The sequence below is a fragment of the Cebidichthys violaceus genome, unplaced genomic scaffold (assembly GCF_023349555.1).
Source record: "Cebidichthys violaceus isolate CVI_PGR_0920_01 unplaced genomic scaffold, fCebVio1.0.p SCAF_89, whole genome shotgun sequence".
NCBI classification, from domain to species: domain Eukaryota; kingdom Metazoa; phylum Chordata; class Actinopteri; order Perciformes; family Stichaeidae; genus Cebidichthys; species Cebidichthys violaceus.
In genome coordinates, this window is record NW_027176974.1 from 624,854 (window position 1) to 651,067 (window position 26,214).

Here is a 26,214-nt window from a genome sequence, read left to right on the forward strand (position 1 = left end):
GCACTCATGTGGCCCACACTGCAAACAAATACCCATACAACATCAATTAGTGCTCCATGAATACGAGTTAAAGAGCAGCTGTGAGTGAAAGAGCACAGCCACACTTCAGAATAATGGCTGCGGCAACAAACAGCAGCCTGTTAGTCACCCTGTCTCCGCTGCTATTGACCAAAAAAACAAAACAAAAAACAGAAAGAAAACCATTGTTACATAATTGCTAGTATGAGAGTAAAGCGTATTTTATTCTCTAATAATGGTTAATAAGTGAGATGTTTCCTACACGGATGAAATGTGAATGGTAGACGTATTCTTTTTTTTGTTTTATTCTTCAAAACATATACACAGCTGACGTCTTGTTCACATCACTCATGTAAGAAGTAAAACATATCAGCTGTGATCGGTTGAGAATTATATAATCTACAAACCTAAGTAATGTAGAATTGATATGGTCTTTGTGTTATAACATTGAATAAAATCAATTACTAAATATCTACACTGAGGGAAGGGGAAACATCTCATCCATCAATATTAAGCTAATAAAGCGCTCTTGGAAATAACTGGATTACATGCAGTGTAGTTTTGCACTCTCACTTTTAATATTGGTGGAGACCGGTGGAGCTCTGTCACAATGTAAGATAATAGCAGACAGTGATTTGTGTCGTGGTATTGGTTCTTATGCCACAGCAGCTTATCAAAGTAAAAAAAACACATGTATATACTGTATATATCTATCTATCTATATATATAGATATATATGTGTGTGTACATATATTAAGACATTAAGCTTAAAGAATAATGCCAATGTGTCTTGATTGGCTCCATTTATTTTTAAAGTTGTAAACACAGCAATGAAACAAATATTACGATACAGTAATGTTAGTAAATAAAGTATATACGAGTAATGGAGACAGATCGAGTAAATTAATGATGATTCTGTGTGTGTGTGTGTGTGTGTGTGTGTGTGTGTGTGTGTGTGTGTGTGTGTGTGTATGCACACCCAGTCGAAAAAAACTGAGCCTCGATCAATAATTAGCAAGGTCCAAAAATTATAATACACAACAACAACAACAACAACAACAACAAGGTCAAATCACATGACAAAAATAAGCTATACGTAGAGAAATACAAGCAAATAAATGTTGATTTTTAGAAATGACATGATGTACGGCAGATGTGATGAGTTGGGTTGAATTAGCAGGAGCCGCAGATAAGGAGGAAGGATGGAAGTAGTGAATAATGAATCAATACTGTATACGTCATTTGGAGCTCAGAGAGCTGAGAGAGCACGGGCCAAAAGAGCCTGACAAACAAGAGGCTTTACTCTGTTCAGTGGGCCAAATGGACACAAATGAATACCACAATAATGATCTGTGCATTATCTCTCATTATTGACATTAGAGGCTAAAGTAATTCAAATCAGCAGGTAAATGCTTTTTTGTCTCAAATGCTATTTGTGTTTTATTATCAAAAAATTAATAAATAAAAACAATTGAGTACATCAAACACTGGGCGAATTAAATATTACTTAATTATTTATACATAAAACAACACATCTTCTGTGAGACCATTCAACTCTTCAACAATAATACTTTACCCTTATTATAATTAAGAACTTCTCAGGAAGTAAGGACATTTGTTTTTAACTTGATGATTGTGATTTAGTTTTTTATAACATAAACTCCGGGGAGTCCGTGAACGTCACTGTAGCTATCATCTTCAACAAACAATGTGACCAGCAACACGCAAGGGGGTTCCATCGCACGCGGCTTGACCTTGAGATCAGAGGATGATGACACGTGTGACAGGCGGCTCTGACACCGTGTCACAACCACCGGCGCGCGTGAAGGCCGGTATATAGCTCCGCATCCAACGGCCTGCTTTTTAAATTCACATTCGATTAAATGAAATAAAATGACCCCTCCTCTCTCTCTCTCTCTCTCTCTCTCTCTCTCTCTCTCTCTCTCTCTCTCTCTCTCTCTCTCTCTTCTAAGGTGCTCCTGAAATTCGTGTGAAAAATGCGTCACGCGCTGATCTCTCTCGTGCTATCCATGACGCTTTGGAGGCGTTGTTTTTGCTTCCGTCTGACTTGTGTGATCAGATTAGAAACTGGACTTAATCTCCTGCCCTTTTTTTTTTTTTTTTTTTTCAATATTACTAATGTACACTCTATTGGCTGAATTTGACAGATGTCTAAACCTCGTCCATCCCGACCCACGTGATACTTCCACTGCTGATATTATCGAAAAAAAACAACAACAACCAAAAAAACAGGTTGATGCACGAGGAGGGTGCTGATGAATTCGGGTCACAGCCTACTTTTGTCTTTGCTCCGTTAATATTTGCAGCGCCACGTCACAAAACAGAAATCTATTTCACTGTAAAGCTTGCGAAAAAATATTTTGTTTTTCAAATACAATCTAACACTATTCATTTATTTTAATTTATTTATGATTTGTTGTTGATGTTTTTTTTCCAATTGCAAAGCTTTTTTAGTTCAGCTTTTTAAAGATACATAATTGTCACAATAATATGACGCTCATTTGTTGCACCAATTAATTCCGTTATCCGTAATAATTGACCATAAAATAAACTAACATATATATATATATAAAGATTTAAATAAATAAGAAATATATAAAACATTTTTAATATATAGGTATGGCCTTATATGGGCCTAAATAGACTTATTTGAGGTACGGAAAAACGGTAAATTCACTTTTTCAATTTCACATATCAATCCACGCACTCTATAGTCTGCGTTCAAACACAACTCGGCCATTACTGTAAAAAAAAAAAAAAAAAAGCACAGATATGTAAACAAAGAGAGTCACATTTCAACATTTCTAAAGTGTCAATTCTGGATCCAACCGTCTATAAACGCCTGTGAGTGCGGTCCTCTGTCCGTACGTACTGTGCTGGGACCGGGACGCCCGGGAGTCTGTATCGGCTGATGAGAGAGTCGCCGGCGGCGGAAAGACGGCAGCAGGACAGCCCGCCCTTTTCACGAGCGACCCAGCCAGCTCCCCTCTGTATGTTCTGCCGGCCAAGAGTCGGAAATGAAGGAAAGGATGCCGCGTGATGAATAACACCGACAGAGACGGTAGAGAAACCCCCCCCACAGCTGTTGGTGTGTCGGGAACGGACGGTCACATGGCGGCTGAGCTCTGCTGACAGCACGAAGTCCGTGCGTGGAGCTGCGCTGACACCTGCTGGACAAACACCGAAACTGTAAACAAAGAACGGTTACAGAAATCGTGAATTTCTTCTCAGCGTCTTTACGACGTCCCCCGGCGTCATACGACCGATAACGTCATAACCATAGAGAATACATTATCACGACTGGGCGCTCAAATTAATGAGAATCATGGCTTATTATGGGCTTCTGAATTTAAATGTCAATATTTCTGAAACAACATTGTGGTTATGATTAATGTTTGCTTCTTAAATCTATAACGGTTCAATTGTTTAAATGTCTAGCTGGGATAAAAGAAAATAGGAGATTTAAGCAGACTGTATTTATTTTGTATCTACATTATACAAGAAGGCTATTTTGATCTATTGCTGAAGTAAAAATAGTAATACAGTTTCAAAACGTTATGTGTAAAAACTGTATTACAAGTGACGGTACTTTGTTCATTGTAATAGGATATAGATATCACCATGAAACTTCCCCAGTTGATTATTGGGGTTGCAGGTTTTCTGAAAATGTATGTTTTAATATGCTGATGTGCATACGTTTCCACAACAGAAATCTGAACATTGGATAAAGCCACGGTTCGACATTCGTGTTTCATTTTGTCAATATTTTAGAGTCAAAGGTTTTTAAAAAAGGGAATTTTGGATATCTCTTCATATTACTACATACATTAGAAAACACCTATAAAATAATACATGTTCTCCTTGTTTTAAGTAATAAAATGTATAAATAAGTGATGATGAACAAACTAAAGAACGATGATCTTATAGAAAATGTTTTTTTTGGGTGTGTGTATGTGTGTGTGTGGGGGGGGGTTACATCTTGTGTTATGCATTATTTTTATTTTATCTCATCTTATTTGTCGTCTTATTTAGATGTGTTAGATTTCCAATCTTTTTTCCCGTGTTTTTATGTGTCCAGCACTTTTGAGCTGCATTTCCTGCATGAAAGATGCTTCACAAATTAAGTTTATTATGATGACTTATTTTTTTTGCAATCGTCAAGACACAAACAATGGTACTTGTGTCACAATTACTGAAAGCAGTAACTCGTGTAGACTATAGACCGGATATGCTGAACCATAAACACATTTGCACTCGGTCACCGGCAGGGTTCGCTGCAACACAACAAACAAGCTGACCCTGAAAGCGAAAGCAAAAAGCAGCCGAGTCACCAGTGTGTACGGAGAGCGTTGCCAGAGTGTCAAGAGAACCCTGCAGTATGGAGGTAAGTCCCACATATTACCGTACATTAACAATAGACCCGCGTAAGCAGGCTAAAGGACGACGAGAGCTTAAACAGGATTCATAGCGAACGTCGGTCGGAGAAGTTTTGCTTTAGGTTTCATCCATCTCATAGTTAGTTGTTGTCGTGGTAGTTTGTTTTTTGTTTCTGAAAAAGATGCACAATATTGCTGCGAATTGACCGTTCTCCTTTTAACTCAGTCGCTAAAGCAAACTACTATGATAGGGTTTGTTTTTTACGGGGAGAAGTTAATCACGAAATGAGGTTTCCGGTTTTTGGCGTCTGACTTTCAAAATAAAAGTTTTTAACGAGAACGCTTTGATGAACGCTAATGATGTGGCCCATCGTGTGTTTAAACATGAGCTCATACAGCTCATACAGTAAACTTTGAAGCTCTATGAATAGAATGTCCTGTTATTAATTATAATGATAAGCGTAAACTATCGGCTATCAGAGTAGGCCTACTTCTCAGTTGTTTTTTTTACTTTTTTATGGTTTGATGGAAAATTCTTGATGGTAAAATTAGGACTTCGTATGATGACAATACCCACCTGAACACTGCAATTACGCTCCAAGGCATGAATTACACACTTCACTGCTATGACACAAAAAAAGAAAAAATTTGAAAAAAATCTGGAATCTCTGGCTTTTGCAGGACTTTAATGAGCCTGTCCAATAATTTCATTCAACGTTCGGCATCAACTATTAGATTTGTTTTACATTACATTACATTACAGTCATTTAGCAGACGCTTTTATCCAAAGCGACTTACAATAAGTGCATTCAACACTTTTATCATTTTATAATTTAATGATTCTTCTAAATCATGGCCTATTCCTAATCAGAACATCTGTTTACGAGCTTGTGATAGTGAAGTATTTATTTAATGTCCGTGCACTCCTCTTATAATAGAATGCTGTAGGGATGATGTGTTTTTCTCGGCCAACCAGGAAGTTAGCATCAGACTGGTTCCCTTGACAAAAGGCCCATGGGATTTTTTACATTGGATTTTGGATTAATGCAGAAAATAAGCTCTGTGGCAAACATAAATTGATGATACGTACCCTGTTTATTTAGCGAGATAATCTTGACAAATGAATACCACTTTTATGATTTTTTAAGCATGAATGAAATTGACAGACGTAAAAAGGTTAGGGTACAAATGAAATACACCACACTCTAGCGCGGGTATACACACCGAGGCTGTGAAGACGGACTAGTCGGCGTAATGATGTTTTGTAGTCTCATTTAACCATTTGCTAGCAACGTCCTTTTTTAAAGACGCTTAAAAAAAGACACTTAAAAGCTTCAAAATTCACCAGAGGGGTATTTACTGACAAATTTGTGGAACAAAACGGTAAAATCTGTTCAGCTTTTGTTAACCACAAACTTTATTTCAGGCATTTACAAAAAACACATTTAAAAAAAAACATTGACTTCCAGACGAGGGAACCGGAAGTAAAAAAAACACTGACTCATTTCCTGGTTTTAAGACTAATTCCTGCAGCACTCTATAGGTCTATGAAACCAATGTTGAAATAAAGCTCTGATCCAGACGGTTTGACTGGTGCTTGGGTAATCGTTGAAACCCTAGAAATAGCATTTTAGCATGTAGCATTTAGATGGCTAATTAACTCCAGCTGTCACGTCTCGTTGCAGTTCATCACAAACATCACTGTCACCGTTGATGAAGCCTATTTCAAAGACCGTGGGAGATTAGAGAAGATTCTTCAACTTTACGCTTCGGAGAAAAAAGCCTCCTACTACACGGTGAGAGGAACCTTTGAGGAGGTGGAGAACCTCTCGATCAGACTGTCAAAGATGAAGGATCGCTCCGATCCTGTCACGCGTAGACAGACTCGTTCGCAAGGTGAACGCGCTTCACCTCACGTCAAACCCGTGGAAGTCTCCGGGGTTGTCATGGCCTACATTCAGCAAAAATGTGCAGAACAACTTGGGAAAATTCAAGGTAGCAGCTTTGTCATTGAAACACAGCCTGAGCCTGGAACAGTGCACCACGACACCAGGAGCACGGTACGGGTGACTTTCCGATCACACCACGCCTCCTCGACCCCTGTTCACGCTGACTTCGTCAGGCAGCGGTTCGTCACATTCTACCAGAGAACTGCGTCCGACCTGCAGGTCGCATCCATTCCGGCAAGTCCGCAACGCGACCACAAAGACCTGCGGAGGAGATTTCTGCACCTCCTTTTTGAACCCGGTCGCAACGGAGGTGAAATGACAGTGACGGGGCCCTTCATGCATGTTGCTAAATTGAAAGAGTTCCTTTCACCAAATACGCCAAGCTTGAGCAAGAGTCCAGAGGACAGAGGTCCGGTGGACACTCCAAGCGGCGGGACCTCGGGTCCGTCATCTACGCAAGGCAAAGGCCCAGAAGAGGACCCGTGTCCAATCTGCATGGAGCCGATTGAAACCACAGAGAAAAAGACTCTGCGGTGCAAGCACTCGTTCTGCAAGAGCTGTCTGAAAAGAGCTTTTGACTACAAGCCTGTGTGCCCGACGTGCGGGGAGCTGTACGGCGCTTTGACAGGGACGCAACCCGATGGAGGCGAAATGGAGGTCACCAAAAACACTTCATCTTTGCCGGGATATGAGAAATACGGAACATTGACGATCCATTATTACATTCCAAGTGGCATCCAAAAGGTAAGACTACAGGTACAACACTGAACAACAAAATGAGCTTAACTTAAGGTATTTACAACTGCATTTTGCAGTGTGAGTCAGCGAATGAAGTTGTCTCAGTTGGCATTGTTGAAGAATAGAACTTTGATCACATGATAACGAGACCATCGTTTGACTGTCAGAGTATCTAGTCTTCAAGTCACTAAGAGTCAGTACTTGCCACCAACCACTCAACCCATTCAGATCTCAGCTGGTACACCCTTAAGACAGGCTTGGTTTACGTGATGACAACTGACTCAACTCCATTCATCGATGAAGACTGTCGGTAGCTCCATTAATTAAAAAGTGATGTCTTGTTTAAAATGTAGCTTGTTTGGCACTAGCGAACACCACTGAGTGTTTACATTAGTTAGGAACTTTGACAAATCACAGCAGAATAATGTGGATGGCGGGCTAACGCTCCAGATGAGAGGGGTAGAAAGATGCAACACATAACATATTTAGCTGTGTGGGTAAGAAAAATGTGCCATATTAGTGTTTTGTTAAAGTTGCTTATTTATGAACCCATTCCAATTCTTTTGTGCATACAAAACAATTGGCCCGAGGTCCTGATCAGACAGAGTGCATTGTGCGGGTGGAAATTTCCCAAAATGAAGTGAAGCGCATACATACAGCGGAAAGACACGCTTCACTCATTCAAAACAATTAGAAAAAGACTGCTCAGGCTGCTAAAACACACTCTGTCTGATCAGGACAGCATGAAATATAACAGAAAAAATAAACTACTAGTTCCCTTTGTTTATCTTTTCAGTACCTGTGTAATCCCAGATTATTTCCATGGTGAGTTAGAACATAAGTGACAGGTATTACTATTTATCTTGGTTTTATTTTACAGTTGTTTTTTTAATTGAAAGTATGATAAACCATAAACACATTACTTAACACTAAATCTGAAATTCCAAAACAAACTTTTAATACCTCCATTCTACACGTCTGCCGTCAAGCCTGTGTGTGTTGTTTGCTAAACACTGCCATTGAAATACCACTCCCAGAATGCACCTGTGAAAACACCTGTAACCAATTAAGTCACTTAGAAAACAGAGCTTGAACACTATAATTAGGATTCAGGTTTGCTCTTTGGTGTGAACAACAACGGAGGACAACTTTGTAGAGAGTTAGTGAAAGTAACTGATACTGTTCTAAGTATTGAGAATAAACACACTGCACGTGTGTTCGTAGTCTTTATTTACATCATGCTGAGATTAAAAATGCCAGAGCCTCTAGATAAAAGTATTTTATACTTAGTACTACAGTGTGCATCAGGCATGTGGAAGTAAAGTTCTATTTATTTGGTGTTTGCATGTAAAGTTGTGATGAAAAAAAATACAATTTTTAAAAGAGTTGGTATAGTTTTGAATAAAGTGTTTGCTTTTGCTAGATATATTTTTGATAATTGTGTTTTTAGAAGTTGCAAAAGAAAAAAATGAAACACTTAACTACACTCAACATTGTACTTTCAAAACTAAAAGCCTGTCTGTGTTGTTTGCTAAAAACTGCCATTGAAAATTCCACTCTCACTTCACCAGAATGCGCCTGTGAAAACATCTGTGACCAATTAGATCGCTCAGAAATCAGAGCTTGAACAGCAGAAATAGGATTCAGGTTGGCTCTTTGGTGTGATATGATTGGTTCTGTCAGAACCAGTTACACACTGCTGTGCTCAATCTAAAACACGTTCAACTTTTCTAATGATACAATCTGGGTTTGATTTTTCAGCAAAATTGTTAGAGTGAGGTAAAGGCGTATGTTGACCAAAAACAACACACAAACCAGCAGCACTATAATGCTGCTTTCATTACTGATGAAAATATGTATTTAATTTAATAATTGTGCTTTGTGTGTCGTTTTAGTGTGTAAGCAATTGGAAAAAACAAAACTGTAAGACCAGACTGATCTCACACCACTGCTGTATCACCAGAGTACCTTAAACTAGAGGCTATTATGTTTTGGGCTCAACTATAAAATGCACTCATCTTGTTCTATCCCGATTATTTTGACCACTGTTGAAATCACAATTATTTGAATATGAAGTTAGTTTTGCCTGTATGCTCTCCAGTATATTACTCTTCTATTGGGGACTGCAGCTGTGACATTCAGGAAAGCTCCCCAAAACATCTGGATCACCTCCTGGTGGCCAGCCGTGAGTTAAAGAAGCATCAATTTCACAAGCATTCGTGTTTACTGTGTGTACTCAGCTACTGTTGGCTAGATACTGAGTCTTCTAACTCAGGTCTTTACGCATCTCGTCCGTCATGTAAACCTAACAAACAATAAAGGGATAATGTCCGACGAGGTGTTCATGATCAGGAATAAATAAACGAGGGGGAGGCCACAACCGTCAGACTCGCATCTGGGTGAACACTCGATGCTGATTGGCTGTATGGTGTCCATTCATTCCTGATAAAGGACACTTACCGAGCTACTGAAACTGAAACGTTAGGTCTCTGGGGCATACAGTAGCTGAGCCAAAGGGATCTATGAGCTGAGCGTTCGAGTAATATCTTGTACGGTATAACGAGATAATGCCAGACGAGGTGTCCATTACCAGGAATTAATGGACAGTTCTGGCCTCCCCCGTTGTCCATTAATTCCTGATAATGGAACACCTTGTTGAGCAGTATCCGTTACCACATTCATACACTGAATGTATTTCTCTCATTGTTTGTTCGTCTGGCATTGCCCAGCAGTAGTCATTTCAATATGGGCTGGTTTTTCGGGGGGTTTTTTATGGGGTTTTTTCTCTTTTGGTTGTCTTCTTCCTCTACTCAGAAGCGTTGTCCTTGCTTTTTGAAGAAGGAATTGTACAAGCAATAACGTGTGTGTTGTGTATTAACCCCCCTCCTTTAGTTGGAATTAGCTTATTTCTGGCTTTTGTATGTATGTGTGGCTCAATATTTTCTTTAATACATGTCCGTCAAAAAGCTACTGCTTCCTAAGAGCAGTTGACTCCCAGTCGCTGGAGGGCCCATTACAACATTTCCCAGCATTAAGCAAAGAAACCTCTCCTGTCTGCCCGCAGGAGGAGCATCCCAGCCCCGGTCAGTCATACGAAGGTGCATCCCGTACGGCCTATCTCCCAGACTCCTCAGAGGGCAGGAGGATCCTGGCGCTGCTGAGGCGGGCCTTTGATCAGAAACTCATCTTCACCGTTGGCCGGTCCACCACCAGTGGCAGGAACAACATGGTCACATGGAACGATATTCACCACAAAACGTCAACACATGGAGGACCAACTCAGTAAGGAGTCTCGTTTTATTAATGTTCATCATGACTAAGAAACTAGCCATGTGAGGTCACTGAATTTCTGCTCTGTTTTCATGTTCGCAGCTATGGATACCCAGATCCAGAATATCTCAGCCGAGTTCAAGATGAACTGAAAGTCAAGGGAATTAAATGAGTCGCTTTAAGGTTTGTCAGCACATAAATGTCGAGCTGAGAAGATCAATCTAAAAAAAAAAAACAGGAGGGATTATAGCATTGATGACTACAAACCATTTTAATGTAGTTGAATGTATTTTAATGTGAAGTTTAGTCATACTAACTCCAATCAGTCAACCATAGCTTCTGCCTATTTTTTTGTGTTTTTGTATCTTCTATCATTCTATCTGTTGTGTTATCATGGACTAGTGTTTGTCAATTTATTTAGTTTTATTCATGTTTGAAATTAACTTGTTTAAACTCACTAAATATGAAAAAATATATATATTTGAAGAAAAAAAAAGACAATTCTTATTTGTACGTTGTTAGCCATGATGCTAACTGAGCTGTCTATCTGCGCAGTAGTGCCTTAAACCTGCATTCTCTCTACTGACCAGCAGGGGGCGACTCCTCTGGTTGTTAAAAGAAGTCAGATTGTAAAGAAGTCTATGAGAAAATGACTTTACTTCTGACTTGATTTATTCCATCAGTAAACATTGTAAACATGAGTTTATGGTCTCAATCTCTAGTTTCAAGTCTTCAATACAGCATGATGTTCTTTAAGTAAATTATGTACCATTTAGATTAAAGTAGCAGTAAATTATTACATATATATATATACATATATATATATACAGTTGTGGTCAAAAGTTTACATACACTTGTAAAGAACATAATGTCATGGCTCTCTTGAGTTTCCCCGTTATTTCTACAACTCTGATTTTTCTCTGATAGAGTGATTGGAACAGATACTTCTTTGTCACAAAAAACATTCATGAAGTTTAGTTCTGTCATGACTTTATTATGGGTTAACAGAAAAAGTGACAAAATCTGCTGGGTCAAAAATATACATACAGCAACATGAATTAGCAATTTTGGTGACTTAGAAAGTTGTGTCAATGAAATGAGCTTCATAGCATGGCCTCTTAACTTCTTGTGAGTGATTATGAGTGACTACAACTGGTGACTTCTCTGAGGCCATTTAAATAGGGCTCATTGGATACAAACGCCCACAAACGCTACAATGGGAAAGTCAAAGGAGCTCAGCATGGATCTGAAAAAGCGAATCATTGACTTCAACAAGTCAGGAAAGTCACTTGGAGCCATTTCAAAGCAGCTGCAGGTCCCAAGAGCAACAGTGCAAACAATTGTTTGTAAGTATAAAGTGCATGGCACTGTTTTGTCACTGCCACGATCAGGAAGAAAACGCAAGCTATCACCTGCTGCTGAGAGAAAATTGGTCAGGAGGGTGAAGAGTCAACCGAGAACCACCAAAAAGCAGATCTGCCAAGAATTAGAAGCTGCTGGAACACAGGTGTCAGTGTCCACAGTCAAGCGTGTTTTGCATCTCCATGGACTGAGAGGCTGCCGTGCAAGAAGGAAGCCCTTGCTCCAAAAGCGGCACCTTAAGGCTCGACTGAAGTTTGCTGCTGATCACGTGGACAAAGATAAGACCTTCTGGAGGAAAGTTCTGTGGTCAGACGAAACAAAAATCGAGCTGTTTGACCACAATGCCCAGCAATATGTTTGGAGGAGAAAAGGTGAGGCCTTTAACCCCAAGAACACCATGCCTACCGTCAAGCACGGTGGTGGTAGTATTATGCTGTGGGGCTGTTTTGCTGCCAATGGAACTGGTGCTTTACAGAGAGTAAATGGGATAATGAAGAAGGAGGATTACCTTCAAATTCTTCAAGATAACCTAAAATCATCAGCCCGAAGGTTGGGTCTTAGGCGCAGTTGGGTGTTCCAACAGGACAATGACCCCAAACACGCATCAAAAGTGGTAATGGAATGGCTAAATCAGGCTAGAATTAGGGTTTTAGAATGGCCTTCCCAAAGTCCTGACTTAAATCCCATTGAGAACATGTGGACAATGCTGAAGAAACAAGTCCATGTCAGAAAGCCATACAATTTAACTGAACTGCACCAATTCTGTCAAGAGGAGTGGTCAAAGATTCAACGAGAAGCTTGCCAGAAGCTTGTGGATGGCTACCAAAAGCGCCTAATTGAAGTGAAAATGGCCAAGGGACATGTAACCAAATATTAGCACTGCTGTATGTATATTTTTGACCTAGCAGATTTGATCACTTTTTCTGTTAACCCATAATAAAGTCATGAAAGAACCAAACTTCATGAATGTTTTTTGTGACAAAGAAGTATCTGTTCCAATCACTCTATCAGAGAAAAATCAGTTTTAGAAATAACTGGAAACTCAAGAGAGCCATGACATTATGTTCTTTACAAGTGTATGTAAACTTTTGACCACAACTGTATATATATATATATATATATATATATATATATATAATATACATATTATTGATGACTCATTCAATTTCAGAAATATTTGATTGACATGAGTTGCATTAACGCGTCTCAGGGATAAGGGAGGACCTACTTACCTTGACGTCACCATCATTGACATTGGAGATTGTGTAATTGGTCGTCTAACGGCACTCTTTGTGGGTTGCGATAGCCTATTTCATCTAACATTTTTGGTTATTTGATGCAGACATGAAGCTTTGTTTGTTCATGATTTGTGTTGCACGTGTAGTGGCTTTAAAGGTTTACACAGGTTTCTGGTAAGGTTGCGATTTGGCTGTTTTTTATTGAATTGGGCGTGTTTTTAAGTTGCGACGAGGTCGGAAACTGCAGTGCGTTTTCGGTTCCTGAATGATGCAGGGGTGGGCCAAAGCCTTTTTGATTGTGGGCCACATGCAGAAAAATGTCTAGAATGTGCAACCTATATTAAGTGATTTATTTGTAAAATATTCTCACAGACTGTGTGGGAGCGTGCGGCCAATGACTTGTCAAACCGGCATATTGGAATTGAAAGCTCCACTTTTCGCTTGAAGTATAAACTTTTAATGTAGGACTTTTACTGTGCAGTGCTGTCGTAGTAATGGTTTGACTTTTAATGTTTACTTCAGAAGAAAGTTTTGAGAGCTGTTATAAAAGCTGCTAATCTGCCACTTTTCATGCGAGAAAGTAACCGTTAAAATTCCCAATATGTGGTCACTTTATCCAAATGACGGCCGTTTGGAAATGTGAAAGTGACAACGGTTTTAAGCTTCATCGTTCATTTAAAAGACAGTATGCAGTACATACTGTTGAGTTTGTAGTGTGAGATTTCGAACCCTTTCAAAATCAGACGGACTCTGCTGAGTTATTTTGCCGGTTGCAATGTTATAAATTAGTATGGCAAAAATCTACCTACACCGTTTTGTTGCAATGGCTGAGAGGCGCTGTTCCAGTCTGGGCTATCTGGTTGTTGACTAAAGGGAATTGAGGAAAAGTTTGGTTGTAATATTATCCTGCAACCATGTAGCATTAGCATGATATGTCTATGGTGGAGATCCACCAATCGATTAGGTGTGACGGAACCCGAGACGGTCCGGCCGGTGCTTGTTTTTTGGCTCGACTGATTTCAACATGGCGGCCCGCGTCACAAACCTTCTCACTTTACAGCTAAACAGTGAACTAAAATATCTTTCTGAAAACAGTTGGAGCGAGAAATTGATTGGAGTTTTGAGAGCCTGCTGTCTTGCAATGGACATTTTGTTTGCATGAAGTTGAGGTTTGAGTCGCGATTTAGACACGCCTAATGGTCAGTCAACTTGCCGTTTGTATCCCATCGCATACGTCAACAAATTTAGTGGATCTCCGCCTATAGACCACGGAGCCCTGAAGCCCCACCCCTCGACTAACACACACACACACACACACACACACACACACACACACACACACACACACACACACACACACACACACACAGGGCTGTTTGTTTATTCAAAGTTCATTAATATCGAACGTGTCTCTTGTCCAAAGTGCACTTAACTCGACACTGCGTTCCCTCGGGTCCTCAGCAATATGGCTGCCAAGTGTGACGTAAATCAGATGTGTAGCTCTCGAGATGTGCGAAGGACACACAGACGGAGAGATTCCTTGATTTATAGTTAGATGGCGAATTTGTACAGGTTTATTTTCATGAATTCAAATTTAGTCACTGGACTTCAATGAGTTATAAAAACAACAAAGAAGCTAAATGTAAAGTGAGTGTGGCTCCTTTCAGGGTTGATTTGTAAACAGTGCAATTAATGTCATCTATCTCACACACACACACACACACACACACACACACACACACACACACACACACACACACACACACACACACACACACACACACACACACACACACACACACACACACACACACACACACACACACACACACCGTGTTCAATCTTCAAATAAAACTTAAAATCCGTTGTATAATTAGGCACTTCCAAGCTCTTGGTTTTTTATTTTCTAGGGTCAAAGAAAGTACACAGACTAGAGGTCCCTTTATTTAAGATAACATATATATTCTCTCTTCTGATGCATAAACCTCGGTCACCTCTTCTCTTCCTGATCACTCTCAGCCGTTTTGCTACATACGTCAGAGGGAGGCCATCCGTCACAAAGCAACGTCCTTCACAAGATGCATCAGGCGGAGGAGCAAACAGAACAGTTACAACAGATGTGAAAATAAGAGGCAATATGAAATTAAGAGCAAGGTATGGTTCGTGGTGAAAAGGCTTTGATGAATGTTTAGTCCAACCAGCTGAACCATGAGAAGATTTTTGGAAAGCCGACAAAATGTCCTTAGAATTTGTGCCTGATACAAACACACAAAGTATATACATCAACACCTGGAATGTGAGCCCATCTTTTGGATTCTTTCGATTAGATTTTGGTTGGATAGTCCATCAGATCGTTTTGAAGTTTGGTACCGTCCACGCATTTTACTTATCGCTGTCTTATTTCAGCTCTGTGCATCCACGATGTTACAGACAGCTAGCTCCATTAAAGGGACAGTTAGGCGTGTTAAGGTGGAGGTAGGGCGATGTTTCACTGTGGACGGGGGCAGCGAAAAAAGAAAAAAGAAATTCACTCAGTTTAAACTATATTTACAATATTTTCGATGGGGAACTCAACTGAAACTTATCCATACTGTTTTGAAATAAAATGCCCTTTTAGATCACACCCTCTGTCATATTGTGGACCCATTAAACAATATATGCAAAATAATTAAAAAAAAAAAATTAAAATAAGATTTAAATGTATTTTTATATCTAATTCTAGTCACTTTTTCTTCCTGTGAAAAAAACATTTTTGTGGTGTCTAAAAATACGTCCACAGCAGCACATCGCTTTGTTGCCCGTGCTGGTTCTCCTATCATAGCTCATCCAGCCCTACTTCAAAGTACCTGAACTATCCCTTCAAGAGAAAAAAATACTACTCCCAACAACTCTGTATGATTTACATATCATAAACTGAGTTCTCGCTGGTCAACCATTTGACTCGAAGATTGGGTGTGTTGGCCTTAGCAGCTTCCAAGTTCCCTAAAACATGTCTGTTTAAATACGGATAGTACATTGTTCTAAATCCTGTAAATGACTTTCCTGTTTGAGGGAGCTGTGCTGGCAGTATACGTGTGATCCAGTCGGTTTAGTAGTGACTCAACACGTCCTGGACCTCCACCTGTACTGGAGAGTAGTTGGTGTTTTGTCCAGGCACGCAAACACCCCAAAAAGGTGAGGAGAAGACGCAATTCGTTCTGCATTAAGACCTGTGGATTACTTAGTTTGTGGCTATATTTATATTCACTAATAAGTGTATTCTAAGTTGTCTAACAAGGCAGTCGGATTCAATTGGGTCTGCTTTCCTGAGTGCGTTTCTGCAACTAAAATATTTCAACTTTATTTATTCATTTATATATTTATCACCCCTGGTCAGTATCAGCGAACAGTTTAAAAGCTATGTTAGCTGATGCTAAACCCCATGAATCACACAATGGTTTTATCAAGCAGATGACGCTGGAACCAGACTAAGATGCGTTGGCCTTCGACTGTTACCGTTCAGATATTACACACTGGGATCCTGAATGTAGCCTGCTTTATATTTCTGACAGTGCACCTAAATGAGACACAATCCAAGTCCTCCAGCGATATCAATGTTTCATTGTGAATAAAGAAACTACTGGCCGGAGGATATGGATCACACGTATTTATGACAGAGAGGTTTGTTATATCTGGTAGTTTTTATTTTTCCTTCCATCGTTTTTCTATCAACCCCATCAATTTGAAGTTTGCAGAATTTGTATACTATATTTTTTACCCAAATGCCCTCAACGCGTGCTCTCCATATTTTGGCTTTCCTTTTTTTTTTGTTTTCTTTAGTTTTCCCCAGAAATATTCAATGGAGCTAAGGTCTAACTAACTCACAGGTCACACAAGTCACCAGTCCATGTTCCCCCATGGTCCCATACATGTGCAGTCTTATCGTCCCAGCGGCAAACGAGTGATCCACGCAACTTTCAGGCCAGAGGAGATGGAACGCAGGGGGCGCCTCATACCGAGAAGGTTCACACAGTCTAGAGACATGCAGGTCAGGTGAACCAGAAACTCTGTCTGTGTCCACCCCGAGATATACTGGCGACATATCCACAAAGTACCCCCCCCGGCCTGTGTGAGCTGGGACAGTCTCCGGCTCCCTGCACAGGATAGAAAGGTGTGTGTGTGTGTGTGTGTGTGTGTGTGTGTGTGTGTGTGTGTGTGTGTGTGTGTGTGTGTGTGTGTGTGTGTGTATACTGGATGGATTAGGAGGCATCAGTCCACTCAAACGTTCAGATCTTGACCACTTTGCTTTCCTCCCAGTACTTTGATTTGAAAGTCAAAGAACACGGCGACCCCAGACACATCACATCCACACACTGTGATCCCATTCCATAGATAAGGTATCCATTGAGAGACTTGACAAGGTATCAGCTGACCTCTGTACATGTGACGTGCACATGTACACCACAGCTTCATCCTTCATCACCATGAGCAACCTGTGCCATGCTGTACCTTTAAGAAACCGTTCCGAAGATTTACCCGATAGAAAATAAAAGAGGATATGAATCGCCCGCATGATCCCCAGCCGCTTCTTTCGAAGTTCCATGAGAGTTGTTATTTTTAGCAAAAGTGAACACACATGAGAAGGGGGGTGGGGGGGACATTCATCAGGGAGGAAAAAGAAAATGACGGAGGGAGAGGGGTGAGAAAAGGGGGCGGCCCGTTCCAAAAGTCCAGGCTAACTGTAGTTCAGTCCCGTCACCATGTTGGGGGTCAGCACTCCGATTCCTACTCCAAAGTACAATGCCACTTAGAATGCCGCAACTGCTCTTTGCCGGCGGCCTCATTTGGTGAAGGCGGCCACAACGGCCCACAGCAGCTCGTTGGCATTGGCCTTCACGCTCTCGCCCTCGGGCTCCAGCTCAAGCAGCTGTCGCACTCTCTTCATGGCCAGGTCGTACTGGTCGTCCAGCAGCGGGGCGAAGGCGTTCTCCAGCACGTCGGAGGAGTGGGCCAGGAAGATGAGCGCCAGGAGCCGCTTGTCCATCCGCTGCGCGTCATTCACCCACTTGTCCAGTACGGCCTCCTGGACCCGCTTGATGAGCCGCTGCTTGATGTTGTTGTTGGTCAGCGGGTGCGTGGTCATGTCGAAGAGCAGGAAGTTCTGCTTCTCGGTGGTAAGGACGCCTTTCTCCACCAGGTTTTTGGCCAGCCGCTCGCGCACGTTCCGCAGCTGGTAATGAAGCTTCAGGGGGTTCCAGGTTTCTCCTACAGACCAGAAGAAACAGAAGACAGAGATCTTTATATAGCTGTGTGAATGACTAGCGTAAGCACGATGTGCGTAAATGAGCACGTGTTCATGAGAGTTGTAAAACCAGCAATAACACTATATCTTGTCCTATATTGAAGTCCTGCTTTCAGTGATCCATAAAGGAAAGTCTGTCATTTTTAACAGAAGAATCAGAAATAGAATTAGGGGACCTGCTGAAGACAAGGAATGGGTTCCAAATAACGATGTTAGTGACAGTTCAACACACAACAATGAGATAAAGAAGAAATGGTTACATATGAAAAAACATCACGAACCACAGCAAGACAACTGAGAGGTCACATCATTTAAGATGTTCATATTGATATCATATTGTTATACAATAGCACCAATAGCCAATTTAAATTAATGGTTGCTATGTGAATACATTTTGCATTACATCAGCCTAGAAGAGTTCCTGAGTCAAACAGGATAATGTCAACATAATTATGCAATTGCTTTGGGTTTTAAATCTCAAAATTACTTCAAAGCAATGACATATACAATCCATTAGTGAAAAAAGTAGGCTTGGATTACAGCAGAGTAACTGCACACGACCACCAAGACCGATTGGGGCCGCTCAAAAGATGTGTTCGTACAGAAAATTTGTAAATGCGGCAAGTTCTCCTAAATCACAAAATTAAGGTTGTTAATCCATCAGTCAAGCATTATTTTGTCCCAAAAGGGTTTGAGTGGTGTTGTCTCAAGTTAAGAATCACCACAAAGTCTGTCGACGTCGTCTCGTTACACGTACACAACCGGCGTGTCGGCCGGACTCACCGCTGAGCAGTTCGATCCAGCTCTGGACCGTCTCTGGTGGCTGGGTGTCTTTGATGTGTTTCAGGGCTTCATCCAGGAGCACGTCACCTGTTGGAGCGTCCGACTTACAAATCACCTGCGAATCAGAAAGACGGCAGACGGTTACGAGGTGTACCAGAGGACATTTGGCTGAAATAACGCACTGAATTTGATCGATTTACCTGATTGAATGTTCAGTCTATAAAAACATGAAGAGGGTTTCCTCTGGGCCCCGAATGAAATCTTTAAATGTGTTGTTTTGTTCAACGAACAGCCCAAAACCCAAAAGATATTCAGTTCACAATGACATCAAACAAAGAAAAGCCTCACATTGCAGAAGCTACAACCAAAGAAGGCGGGACATGTTATGCTTGAGAAACACCTTTTACCATATCATAAAGTGACATAATCCAATAGGTTGGCAAATAAATCCATTAATTTGTCAAATACATACAATGTGATATGTGCCATGTAGTGAGTTAGATAGCTAGCAAGTTAACTAATTGAGTGCTGCAGGAATGAAACCAGGAAATGAGTCAGCATGATGCACTTCCAGTTCCCTCAAAGTCATTAGGTTTGTTTAATGGGGTTTTGATTAGATCTCTGAAATAAGGTCTCTGGTTAACATAAGCTTTAGATTACTAATGTTTTGTTCTTTGGCAAAAATCTGTCAGGAAATACTCCTCTGGTCATTTTTTAAGCTTTTCAGTGTCTTACAAAAAGGTGATTGCTAACAAGTGGCTAACTGAGACAACAATCTATGCTCATGCAACCGTGGTGTAGTTGGTTTATATCCTAACATTTGCTTTTTACTTCTGCCAACTGCATTCACGCTTCAAAAATCATAAAAGTAGTGTTTATTTGTGAAGAATATTTTGCTGAACAAAACCTACAAACATGCTGACATCCGCGTTTATGTGCCACAGAGTTTATTTTCTGCAATAATCCAATGGAAACATCCCATTGTTTTTTTGTCAAGGGAACCAGCTGGATGCTAACGTCCTTGTTGGCCTACAAAGATATCCCTGCAGCACTCCGATGGGGAAAGGCACTGTGACCCAACAATATGGACCCTGGGCAAACTGAGGGTTCAACGCGATTAACTAACTTAGAAAAGAAATGTTTCACAATAAAGAATGAATGAAAAGAAATGAATTATAACTCCTCAATTAGCATGTCCAATTAAGCTACATCTTACATGGTAGCCGCTAGCTAGCAAAAACTATCATGTGTTTGCAAGCTGTATAGTGTGTACTTGGCTTTATGCTTCCATCTGTGGGTTAACTGAGATATCATAAAACAATATGAAATATATTCAGTCCAATAATTGAATCAAAACTAACATGTAAGCGTGTACTCCTTTGGCTCTGAGAGTGGAGTGGTGTTAACAGTGGTGTTAGCTGCTCTGGTGGGAGAGGGAGAAGGATTCCTATTTAATAAGATGCTGCTTAATGCCTAACAAACATGCCATAAGACCTATTACATGAAGTCATGGGAGCACCATATTAAAGAATAAATCTGTAAAAAATAAGAAAAGAAATGTGGAAAAATTAAGATAAATAAATCAAATTAAAAAAAGAAAAGATGTGAAAAGGCAAGGCCAAAAACTATTTTAAAAAAAGCACCAGCAGAACCCTTTATGTAGTGAAAGGGTAAGCAGAGACATGTGTCCTACCTTCCTCGCCAGCAGACCTTTCCTCCTCATGCCACAAGCCTCCAGCTGAAGACGTCCTCGCAGGGCCAGCTCAATCAGCATGCACCCTCGCAGCCCCGACGAAATGCAGTCGTTCCAGAACGAGGTGTAGCCCTACATCATGGAAACACGCATCAGGATTCTGGTCTATCAGAAGATTACCATGCAAATAACAATGAGCTAGAATACACTGACAACAGGGCTCACTGGACCCAGACCAGAAGATCCCTCCAGATAACAGATCTATTGCTGGAGCCTCAGATGAAGCACTTTTTGGCGTAAGAAGTATGGCACCGAATCTGTACGCACTGGAATGTTATGACATTTCTTGTGTTGTCTGTTTTAACTTTTTTTTTCTTCAATTACCTGAAACTTTTTATGCTGCCGTCTTACAGGACTCCCTTGAAAAAGAGATTTTGAATCGCAAAGGGAAAACAAAGGTTGAATAACAAAATATAAACAGCTAGCATTACATGTTGACAACATCACCTTTGAGTGTGTGTGTGTGCGTGTGTCTGTGTGTGTGTGTCTGTGTTCCCTTAAGGCGTCCGACTACAGACGCAATATTAAATAGAAACAGACTACTAGAGGTTAGAAGGCAAGTCACGGTCATTAGCAAAGGGCTTGGAAGGCTTCCTCTTTGATACTGCTATCCGGTTATAAATGACAACACCTAGTGTGACATAATTAATAGTTAGCAACAGTTTCACAGAAACACATGTTAATAAAACAAAAGAAGAAATCTGTAAAGTACGATCTGATGCAGTCAGCATTGTACACAAAGACAGGAAAGCAACGCAAAGCAGCGTTGCTATGCAAGCAGTAAATGAAACTTCAAATACAAGGCCCTCTAACTAAAGCTGTCACTGGTATAGACCAGTTTGTATAGGTGAAGAAGGGTGGAGACGTCGTGGTGTAGAATGCAGAAATGCTGGTTGAGTATACTTCTTTGTCATTGATCTAAAAAAAAACTAATTCTTTCTCAACTGGCAACTTGCAGTTAACCTGTCACAGATTTCTTTTCAATGCTTATTTTGTCTCCATGATGTGGTTGCTGTAGTTTTTGTATAGGAATTACACACCTGTTGAAACGTCCAGACACACATGTGTACACAGTATAACTATCACTTGCCTCCCCTTGGTCAGACACAGATAATCTTCATTCAAATGATAATGAATGTAAATAACTGAGTGCACTAGTGATGATGATGATGATGATTCACTCCTATATAATAGGATGTGCTCATTGGTACTGTAACCCTCTCTCTCTGTGTAGTTTACCGTTTGAATCAGTGATACGGTCACATTACAGACTGACCCTTATAGCAGCAGATTAATAGTTCCAATTTGCGACATTCAGCATTCCTGTAAAAGGTATACCGACAGATGATTAACCCATCTGTTTGAAGATCAGTGCTCACTGTTAATCGTTCTCTGTGTGTCCTGTTAAGCTAAGTCACTAGCGTTAGCGTACCAGTGGGAACAACATTCTCCAGAAATAGTCGCTGTCACAAGACAATATCCTATTCAAGGTCCACCGCTGTATTAAATGTTTCATATCGTTTCTCGACAGAACCGTGTTGCACCAAAAGACATTCAACAGCCAGGGCTGCAGCCCTGAGGCCTATTATTGTTGTTAGCTAGTGCTAGCGTGATAGCAAACAAGAATGCTAACGTCAACTAAAGCTATGTGTGTTGGGAAAAAACAGCTAACGTTAGCTTCGGTAACGTCCCCGTCGTCTAAAGCCAACATTTACCTATTTTTTTACAGCGCAACAGACCAGAATGCATCCGCTATTACCTCTCGGTCCTTCAGTCCTAACAACAGCACCTCTTCCATCAAGGTGAGGCGTGTTTCTTTCGAGTCTCCGGTATCGTCATCGTCCTGCTCGTCTCCCCGCCGGGGCTCTTGGTCCTCATCGCCGGGTGGACGGTCTTTGTCGGCGGCGCTGCGCGAGGCTTCGGTCCGCCTCTGCACGAGGCCCGAACTCCGCTGGACCAAGGAAGTCATGTCTGCCGGCAACTTAGCTCAACAACGGCGAAAACAACGCGCCTCGGACTATGCTGCCCGAGATGTTGGACTCAATTACTCGTTGTCCACCATATAGCTGCTTGCTCGAGTGTTTTGCGAATTGCCTACAGTGGCCTGAGTACCCTTGTCATCTGGAGAACTGTTCCCCCTTCTTTGACTTCGTCAGCAGCAGTATACTGTCTCTCTAATATGGCGCCGTGTGGTGAATGTGGTACCGAACTTATCCAGCAGGTAGAGGCCGAGATAACCCGACTGCTCGTAGACAGGATCCACATAACTTTAAGTTAGGTTTACCAGCTAATGTCATAAGCAAATACACACCATTATACTTTCACTCTGCATCATGTCAACCATCCCATATGTGCAGTATAACTTTATAATACTTTTTTGATATCATTGACAGTATCTCTCTCAATATCATTGTCAATATTACTTTTCTATTTTAGTTTCCATTTGGCACTGGTGTCAGTATCACTTCTTATCCACTTAATATTTTTACTCTTGTATTTAATCTTTGTTGTTATATTTTACTTTTTCTATTTTACTTTTAATTATTATTTGTTTAGCTTTATTTATCTACCTTACTCACTGCTATTGTGTTCTATTTAGCAATGCTGTCAGTATTATTTATTTTACACTTAATAATTGTTATTCTATTGTTCATAAATGTTTTTTGCAATTATTCTGTTGTAATTGTTAATGAAACTCTGGCTCAAGAGTTTCCTTCGGAATTAATAAAGTTCTATCTTATCTTATCTTCACTGCAAAAACAAAGCAGTGTTTCTAGACGACAAAACACCACGTGCCATAAATATCCATTTTTGATCAAAATAACACCACTAAACAGTTCAACATTTGCAGTTGTTTATCTGTTGTGCCCATATATATTACTCTGTCTCTGCCGCTCTTAAATTTGTATTTAATGCATTACTGAAAATGTTATGATGTTATGTGTAAATATGTAAATAATTCAACTTTAAACAGAAAGAAATTGTCAAATATTGTTAATGACCCACTTAAAAAAGGACCGTAAATTGGCACCCTTGCACCATATATTCCAGGGTGAACTTTTTAACGTATTTCTGTGCATGGCATAGTTGTTCTGAAGGTTGAATATTGTAATTTAAGAAAAAAAAGAATCAGCATCACACAATTTTGTGAAAAAGTGTGACAAAACTTCTGTACTGTGATTTTTGTATGCTATGACTTACTTACATGATTACGAGATCAGATTCTCATGCAAGAGTTTTTTTATCATGCTTTATTGCATAGTACAAAGTCAGCTTGGATTCAATGTCCCTACAGTTTTAGCTTCTTCTGAAGGAACAGGGAAGGTCTATAAAAACTAACAGAATGTGTCAGTACTCTTATTGGTACGATGCTTTGGTCAAAAGCATCTGCCAAATGAATAAATGCACATGTAGCTGAATAGGTTTGTGATCAATTTATTTAAATTGTTTCGTCTGACAGACAGACAGACAGACAGGTTTGGGTCCTCACCAGCATGGATTCACCACCATCACCCAGACCCTGTGGGTTCAGAACCCACTCCTGCTAGATGAGCCGTGGTGCTTCCTAGTGGTAGCCAGGTGCTTGAGTTGGTACCACTGCTGGCGTTGTGCCCATCTAACTCATATATATGCATTAAAACACATTATTACTATAATTATTATTTATATTATTTATAATAATTATGTCATCTCGCTGCCTTGTTTATATTGTTATTGCTTTTACTGTTTGTGTTTTTACCATGTAAAATGCCTTTGAGAACCTTTTAAAGCACTATACAAATAAAATGTATTATTATTAATAGTAGTAGTAGTAGTATTATACAAATAATGACTATTATTATTATTGTTGTTGTTAATGTTAATAATAGTAGAATTATTATTTATAGAATTATTCATGTAGCTTGACAACTTCTAAATATTTGTCCTGATGGCTGAAATTCATAATTTTGGAATGTGTGACGCTCAGGAAATTGTCCCCACTATCATCACGGTCGTTAACGCCAGAGCCCCTGTGGTTCACTTCGGTCCCACTAGGCCACGCCACATCGCTGTCCACGCACGAGGAGCGCGGGAGGCAGCGTACAGTGTGGGAGGAAGTGGTGCCCGGGAGGGCGGAGTTCAGGGCAAAACAGCCGTCTCGACAAAAAAATGTGGACATTGTGGCTCCGCCCTCCGCCTGCAGCCGAGACCAGGGCGGCCGAATGAAAGCTCATCAACTCCCTGAAGCATATTATCCATACCTGGGGAGAAAGAGAAACGCAGCACACCTATAACCAATACAATACTTATTTTTGGTTGATTCTCGGATGGGGTTTCGTTGCACTGGATATCTGTTGCATGGAGTTTCGAATTTTGAAGCCACTTTTTTTTTTGTTCAAGCTCAACATATGCTACTTTATTTCTTGCTACGGATTTAAACCGTTAAGACGCGTCTAAATACTGTGTGCATGTGTAGTTCAAGGAGGACCAGATAACCTCGGTGTCGAGTTTTCTTGTCGTTTTCCAACCTGGAAACATGGAATCTTCCAGAGTTTTGAGCTGGAGAATGGAGCCTTCGAAGTGCATGGTCATGTAGCCCAAAGGTACCGACGTTACTCTCGCATTGTATTTGAATGTATGTTATGTTATGTTACATTGTGACGCAGTCTGTCCATACTGGAATACAGTGTAGGCTAACAGTGTAGCTAGTGCAGCTTAAGTTACTATTCTCCTTCCAGAGCGTGTTAAAAAAGAAAAAGTGCGTGGTTTTTACCGAGAGACGGAGATGGATAGATATACGACCCGAATTTCCAACCCCTAAAACATCAGGAGTTCTATCAGTTTCAGTAGCCCGCTGCTGGCTCTGTCGTGTGTGAGCACTGATTTAAAATTACAATGTATGTTACAGCTTGAAAACGCTCCCGTTATTTGACGTTATCCGCCCCGTCTGCCTGTGATACAGCCAGGGTACATTCTTCACCGGGACTGCAGCTGTGTTTACTCTTGAGTAGTGCGGCAATAGTGACATATGACTCTACAGGCAAAACACACTGTTTTAAAAGCACCAAACAGTTAGCATTATATTCGCACATCTAAACATAACATTTCAGAAAACGTGTAATACAAAAAGTAATTATCTTAATGTTAATCATAACTGGGCAAGTTTCATGGTGTTATCTAGTATTTATTTTACCCTATTTACCTGTAGTGTCTTAAAAAAAATTGTTTTTTTAAAAGTTTCAGAATCTATATTCTGAAGTTTTTTTCAGAGGGGTTTGTTCATATGTCATTCATTCATACATTTTATTCCTAAATATAGAGAACTTTTTATATTTTGTATTGTTGTTGACAGTATTTAAAACATTTTGTGAAGCAAAGAGATATCAATAATTCCCTCTAATAAAAAACGTTGACTCTTATATGTCAACAAAATTAAACAAGGATT

At 40.3% G+C, this 26,214-nt stretch overlaps 2 protein-coding genes across 3 annotated transcripts; one reads left to right on the forward strand and one right to left on the reverse strand.

Moving 5' to 3' along the window:
• The first annotated feature begins 4,344 nt into the window (after positions 1–4,344).
• Positions 4,345–11,098, forward strand: si:dkey-3h3.3 (uncharacterized protein LOC100144568 homolog). 2 transcript variants are annotated; one of them, XM_068702776.1, is made up of 4 exons: positions 4,345–4,423; positions 6,101–7,120; positions 10,167–10,384; positions 10,475–11,098. In XM_068702776.1, exons 1-4 carry the CDS (start codon positions 4,418–4,420, stop codon positions 10,542–10,544), a joined length of 1,314 nt encoding a protein of 437 aa, XP_068558877.1. In that variant the 5' UTR covers positions 4,345–4,417; the 3' UTR covers positions 10,545–11,098. The 2 variants fall into 2 exon arrangements, with proteins under 2 accessions (XP_068558877.1, XP_068558878.1); XM_068702777.1 differs by having other exon boundaries at positions 6,101–7,108; positions 10,475–11,095.
• A 3,739-nt stretch (positions 11,099–14,837) lies between these two features.
• golph3a (golgi phosphoprotein 3a) lies at positions 14,838–23,016 on the reverse strand. Its single transcript, XM_068702775.1, has 4 exons — positions 22,549–23,016; positions 20,730–20,861; positions 19,037–19,151; positions 14,838–18,216 (listed from the first exon to the last, which is right to left on the reverse strand). The coding sequence occupies exons 1-4, from the start codon at positions 22,756–22,758 to the stop codon at positions 17,792–17,794; spliced, it is 882 nt and encodes a 293-aa protein (XP_068558876.1). The 5' UTR covers positions 22,759–23,016; the 3' UTR covers positions 14,838–17,791.
• Between the last annotated feature and the right edge of the window lie 3,198 nt (positions 23,017–26,214).